The sequence below is a fragment of the Arachis duranensis genome, chromosome 4 (genome assembly GCF_000817695.3).
Source record: "Arachis duranensis cultivar V14167 chromosome 4, aradu.V14167.gnm2.J7QH, whole genome shotgun sequence".
Lineage (NCBI taxonomy): Eukaryota > Viridiplantae > Streptophyta > Magnoliopsida > Fabales > Fabaceae > Arachis > Arachis duranensis.
The window spans coordinates 80,228,362-80,233,547 of record NC_029775.3 but is presented as its reverse complement, the minus strand read 5'-3'; the positions used below and the strand labels follow the sequence as shown (position 1 = coordinate 80,233,547).

The 5,186-nt window shown below is 43.7% G+C and overlaps 2 protein-coding genes across 2 annotated transcripts; both read right to left on the bottom strand.

Annotated features, from left to right (window-relative positions):
- Positions 1-389: 389 nt before the first annotated feature.
- LOC107484524 (uncharacterized) lies at positions 390-3,161 on the bottom strand. Its single transcript, XM_016105079.1, has one exon. It carries the CDS (start codon positions 3,159-3,161, stop codon positions 390-392), a length of 2,772 nt encoding a protein of 923 aa, XP_015960565.1.
- Positions 3,162-3,572: 411 nt separating this feature from the next.
- LOC107484525 (uncharacterized) lies at positions 3,573-4,697 on the bottom strand. The gene has a single exon (XM_016105080.1). It carries the CDS (start codon positions 4,695-4,697, stop codon positions 3,573-3,575), a length of 1,125 nt encoding a protein of 374 aa, XP_015960566.1.
- Between the last annotated feature and the right edge of the window lie 489 nt (positions 4,698-5,186).

Below are 5,186 nucleotides of genomic sequence, written 5' to 3'. Positions count from 1 at the left end.
AGCAGCATGTACTTGGCGTTCAACGCCAAGTTACGTCGTCAATCTCCAAATAAAGTATGGACTATTATATATTTCTGGAAAGCCTTGGATGTCTACTTTCCAACGCCGTTGAGAGCGCGCCAATTGGAGTTCTGTAGCTCCAGAAAATCCATTTCGAGTGCAGGGAGGTCAGATTCCAACAGCATCAGCAGTCCTTTTGTCAGCCTTCTTCAGAGTTTTGCTCAAGTCCCTCAATTTTAGCCAGAATTTACCTGAAATCACAGAAAAACACACAAACTCATAGTAAAGTTCAAAAATGTGAATTTAACATAAAAACTAATGAAAACATCCCTAAAAGTAGCTTAAACTTACTAAAAACTATCTAAAAACAGTGCCAAAAAGCGTATAAATTATCCGCTCATCACCTGACCTGGTGCTGTTGAAAATGGTCCTAAGATGTCCATTCCCCATCTGAAAAATGGCCAAGTTACCTCCGTGCTATGCAACACCTCGGCAGGGCTGTGCATTATCGTTGCATGTTTTTGACAGTGATCGCATTTTTTTACTTTGTTTATGCAATCTTTTCTTATGGTCGGCCAGTAGTAACCTGCTCTGAGTAGCTTTGCTGCTAGGCTTCTCCCACCTATGTGATTTCCGCAGACTCCTTCATGGACTTCGTCCATGGCTTCTGCTGATTCCTTTTTGCTTAGGCATTTGAGGAGTGGTTGTGAAAATCCTCTCTTGTATAGCTCGGCGCCGACCAACACATAGAAGCTTGCTTGTCTTCGGAATAGTTTTGGGTTTGTCTCACTGGTAGGTATTGTTCCGTGGAGGAGATAATCTATGATGGGTACTCTCCAATCTAGTTCCTGTGACATGCTTAAAATATATGTTAGGTTCACGCTAGGTTCTTCTAGCATTAATTGTGACAGTTTGGGCGAAGTGCCTTTTCTGCTTGTTGCCAACTTAGATAGTATGTCCGCTCTCTGGTTATTTCCTCTTGGAACATGAATAATTTTGAATTTATCGAATGTCAAGATAAGTTTTCTTACCATATTCCAATATCGCTCTAGTAAGGGGTCCTTTACCTGGAAAGATCCGTTCACCTGTTGTACTATTAACAGCGAATCACAATGTACGACGATTCTTGGTATCTGTAGTTTGATGGCGAGGTTTAATCCGGCTAGTAAAGCTTCGTATTCTGCTTGATTGTTGTTGGCTTCAAAAGAGAATCTTACGGACTGTTCTATGATGGTGTCCTCATACTCAAGTATAATTCTTGCTCCGCTTCCTTCATTGTTTGATGCTCCGTCAACATACATCATCCCTGTGCTCGGTCCGGCAGTGTTATGTGGACAGGTGAACTCAGCAATGAAGTCCACCAGGATTTGTGACTTCAAAGCTGGCCTGGGTTGATACTGGATATCGAATTCTGATAATTCGATAGACCATTTGATCAACCTTCCTGCTACTTCCGGTTTTGCTAATATTTGCCGAAGGGGTTGATCTGTCCGCACGATGATGGTGTGGCTTTGGAAATAATGTCTGAGCCTTCTTGATGTGGTGATCAGGGCCAGAGCCAGTTGCTCTACCATTGGGTATCTTTGCTCGGTGGGCTGTAGGACCTTGCTGACGAAATATACTGGTTTTTGTGTTTTTCCTGTTTCAAGCACAAGAGCCGAACTTATAGCGTGATTAGATACAGATAAATACAAATATAATGGTTTACCCTCCTCCGGACTCTGTAGTATCTGGGGAGACATCAGCATTGCTTTCAGCTTCCTAAAAGATTCTTCGCAGGCATTTGTCCAAGTAAACTGTTTATGCTTCGATATTGCTTGGAAAAAATGAAAAGATCTGTCTGCTATTGCCGGCAGGAACCGGGACAAGGCTGCTATTCTTCCTGTGAGCTTTTGCACCTCCTTCACAGTCTTTGGCGAGGTCATGTCAAGTATCGCAGCACATTTCTCAGGATTTGCTTCGATTCCCTTGGATGTCAACATGAAGCCCAGAAATTTTCCACCTTGTATACCGAAAGTGCATTTTTCCGGGTTTAACCTCATGTTATATGCTCGGATCTGACCAAAGACCTCGGTTAAGTCATCGCAATGTGAGTTCCCCTGTGATGTTTTGGCTACCATGTCGTCGACATAGACCTCAATGTTTCTCCCAATTTGATTTCTAAACATTTTATCCATTAGTCGCTGGTATGTTGCACCTGCGTTCTTAAGGCCAAAAGGCATTACTGTGTAACAATAGTTTCCAAATTCTGTTATAAATGCAGTCTTATGTTGGTCTTCAGGATGCATTAGAATCTGGTTGTATCCAGAATATGCATCCATGAAGCTTAGACAATTAAAACCGGATGCGCTATCTACCAGCTTGTCAATACAAGGTAGTGGATATGCATCTTTGGGGCATGCCTTGTTAAGGTTTGTGAAGTCGACGCACATGCGCCATTTACCTGTGTTCTTTTTTACCATTACGACGTTTGACAGCCATGTTGTGAACCTTACTTCTTTGATAAATCCTGCTGACAATAGTTTTTTGGTTTCCTCTAAGGATGCTTGTCGTCTTTCCTCTCCCAAGTTGAGCTTCTTTTGAGCCATGGGCTTGACTGTTGGGTCCACGACTAGCTTATGGCATATAATGCTGGGGTTGATGCCTGGCATATCTATTGGTGTCCATGCGAAGAGGTCGGTGTTGTCTCTGAGGAGCTTTATTAGTCGAGCTTTTTCCTTACCTGAAAGTGCATTACCTATGTATGTAAACTTGTTAGTACTTCCATAAAACGTTACCTTCTCAAGCTCGTCCAGTGCTTGAGGTCGTTCTCGGAATTCCTCCCTTGGGTCGAGCTTATTAAGGGGAGGAGGGTCATCCGAGCTGTACACGGCTTGTACCCGTGCTGGAATGGCTTTGTTCAATTCTTGTTGTTTTAAGCTAGTGTGGTAGCATTGCCGTGCTTCTTTGTGGTCGGCGTGTACTGTAGCGATGAGTTCGTCCTGTACTGGAAACTTAACACACAGATGTAAAGTGGATACAATTGCACCAAAAGTATTTAAAGCTGGTCTGCCTAAAATGATGTTGTATGGGCTTATGCAATCTACTATGATGTATCTAATATCAATCGTTTTTGTGAGAGGGGTTTCCCCCAAAACAGTTCTTAACCAAATAGTTCCCATTGCCTATACCCTTTCTCCTGAGAATCCAACCAGATCTCCGGAGTAAGGTTGAATGGCCTTATCAGATAAGTTCATTTTTTGAAAAATGGAGTAAAAGAGAACATCAGCACTACTACCTGGGTCTAGTAAGACCTTTCTTACCAATAGGTCTCCCACTTGCACTGAGATGACAACAGGGTCGTCGAGATTTGGACTTGCTGATTTGCAATCCGAGGCTGTGAAAGTGATTTCTCCAGTGGGTGTATCCTTGGGTAGGGAGGTCGGCCCTTCAACTACCAACATTGCTCTGTAGCTTCGCTTCCGAGCCGAACTTGTTGTACCTCCACTGGCGAAACCACCTGAGATGCAGTTTATGACTCCTCGTGGTTGGTTTTGGTTTGCCCATTGTTTTTTGTCATTCTCCTCCTTCCCTTAGTTAATCTCCGGTGTTTTGATTCCTCCTCTATTCTTCCTCCCGTCAACATATTTGTCTAAGAGTCCTTGTCTTGCCAACCGTTCCAGTAGATCCTTTGCTGCCACATAGTCATCTGTTGTGTGGCCGAATTTTTGATGGAAGGCGCAATGATTTGGTCTGTCTACGAACCTCTGATCCTGATAATTGCCTGCCCTATTTGGAGGTTTGATCATCTTGGCGTGTAGAATTTCTTTTATAATGTCTTCCCTCTTTGTGTTGAACTGGGTATAGTTGTCGAACTTTGGGTTAAGTTTGAAAGGCTTCTTCAGCTCTTTGCTGCTTTGTGATCTAAAGGTCTTTTCTTCTTCCCTTCTCGGTTGTTGCTTGTCTGTCTTCCGAGCTTCCCGAAGCTCTTCAATCTCCATTTGGCCAGCGGCTTTTTCTTGGAATTCGTCTAACGTCTTTGGTTTTGATACTGTGATCGTCTCTTGGAACTTGCCAGGTCTGAGGCCGCTCTTGAGAGCGTGTAGGTGGACCTTTGGGCTCAGATCTGGAATCTCCATGGTTGCCTCAGCAAACTGCGTCATGTAATCCTTTAGGCTCTCGTGCTGCCCTTGCTTGATGGTGCTCAGATAGTCTGTCCCATGCACATATATTCTTGACGCAGTGAAATAATCAATGAAGGATCTCGCCAGTTCTTCAAAAGAAGAGATTAAACCTGCAGACAACTTAGAGAACCAGAGTAATGCAGAACCATCTAAATAGGTAGGAAAAGCTCGACAAAGTATGGGCTCAGAGGCACCATTAAAGAACATCATAGATTGAAATTTTCTAATATGGACACGAGGATCACCAAACCCCTTATATGGTTCAAGGGCAGTAGGCAGGACGAAATTTTTTGGCATTTGAAATTTCATGATGTCTTCCGAGAAGGGGTTATCTATGGTCAGCTTCTCTTTTGGCGGGGTGAGCTTTTGGGATTCCGTGTCATTCTGGTTTGAGCTCTTGGGGTCTTCCCCACCATGTTTTGTTGTTCGGTTGTTGGACGACAACTCGGCTATCCTTCGGACTTCTGCTTGGAGCTCAGAAATCTGGGCTAAGAGCTCAGCTTGCGTGGGTTGCTGTATTCCGTTGTCAGCCATCCTCCGAGATTTGAGAGGTCCTGAAAAAAGAGAAGAGAGAGAGAGAGAGAGTGAGAGCACAAAGCTAGAAAAGAAACTTAGGTTTAGTGGGGTTGTTATTTCCTCGTGCCCCACGGTGGGCGCCAAATGTTCCGTCCGAGTTACCCAGGCCGACCTCCTTGCTGTCCGAGCTTTTAGTAATTTCAGATTGGTTATGCTGCTATTCGCCGGGATGACGTATAGGTCGGCTTGCTTCTAAAACACCGCGGGTGGAACACCTGCAAAAGAATCTCCGACGCTCAAGTCAGAAGAGGTGTTTAAACAAATCGCAAATAAAGTAAAAGTAGGAAGAAATAATGATACTGTGTTGTGCTTATCCCCTATTCTGTTGCCTCGGTGCTGTTTAAATAGGTGAAGAGGCCGTTGTGTTTAGCATCTGATATCTTGTACTCTTTCGCAGATCTCGTTATGGTTAGTTTTTAGAATCTTTTTTCTGTTATTGGATGATCT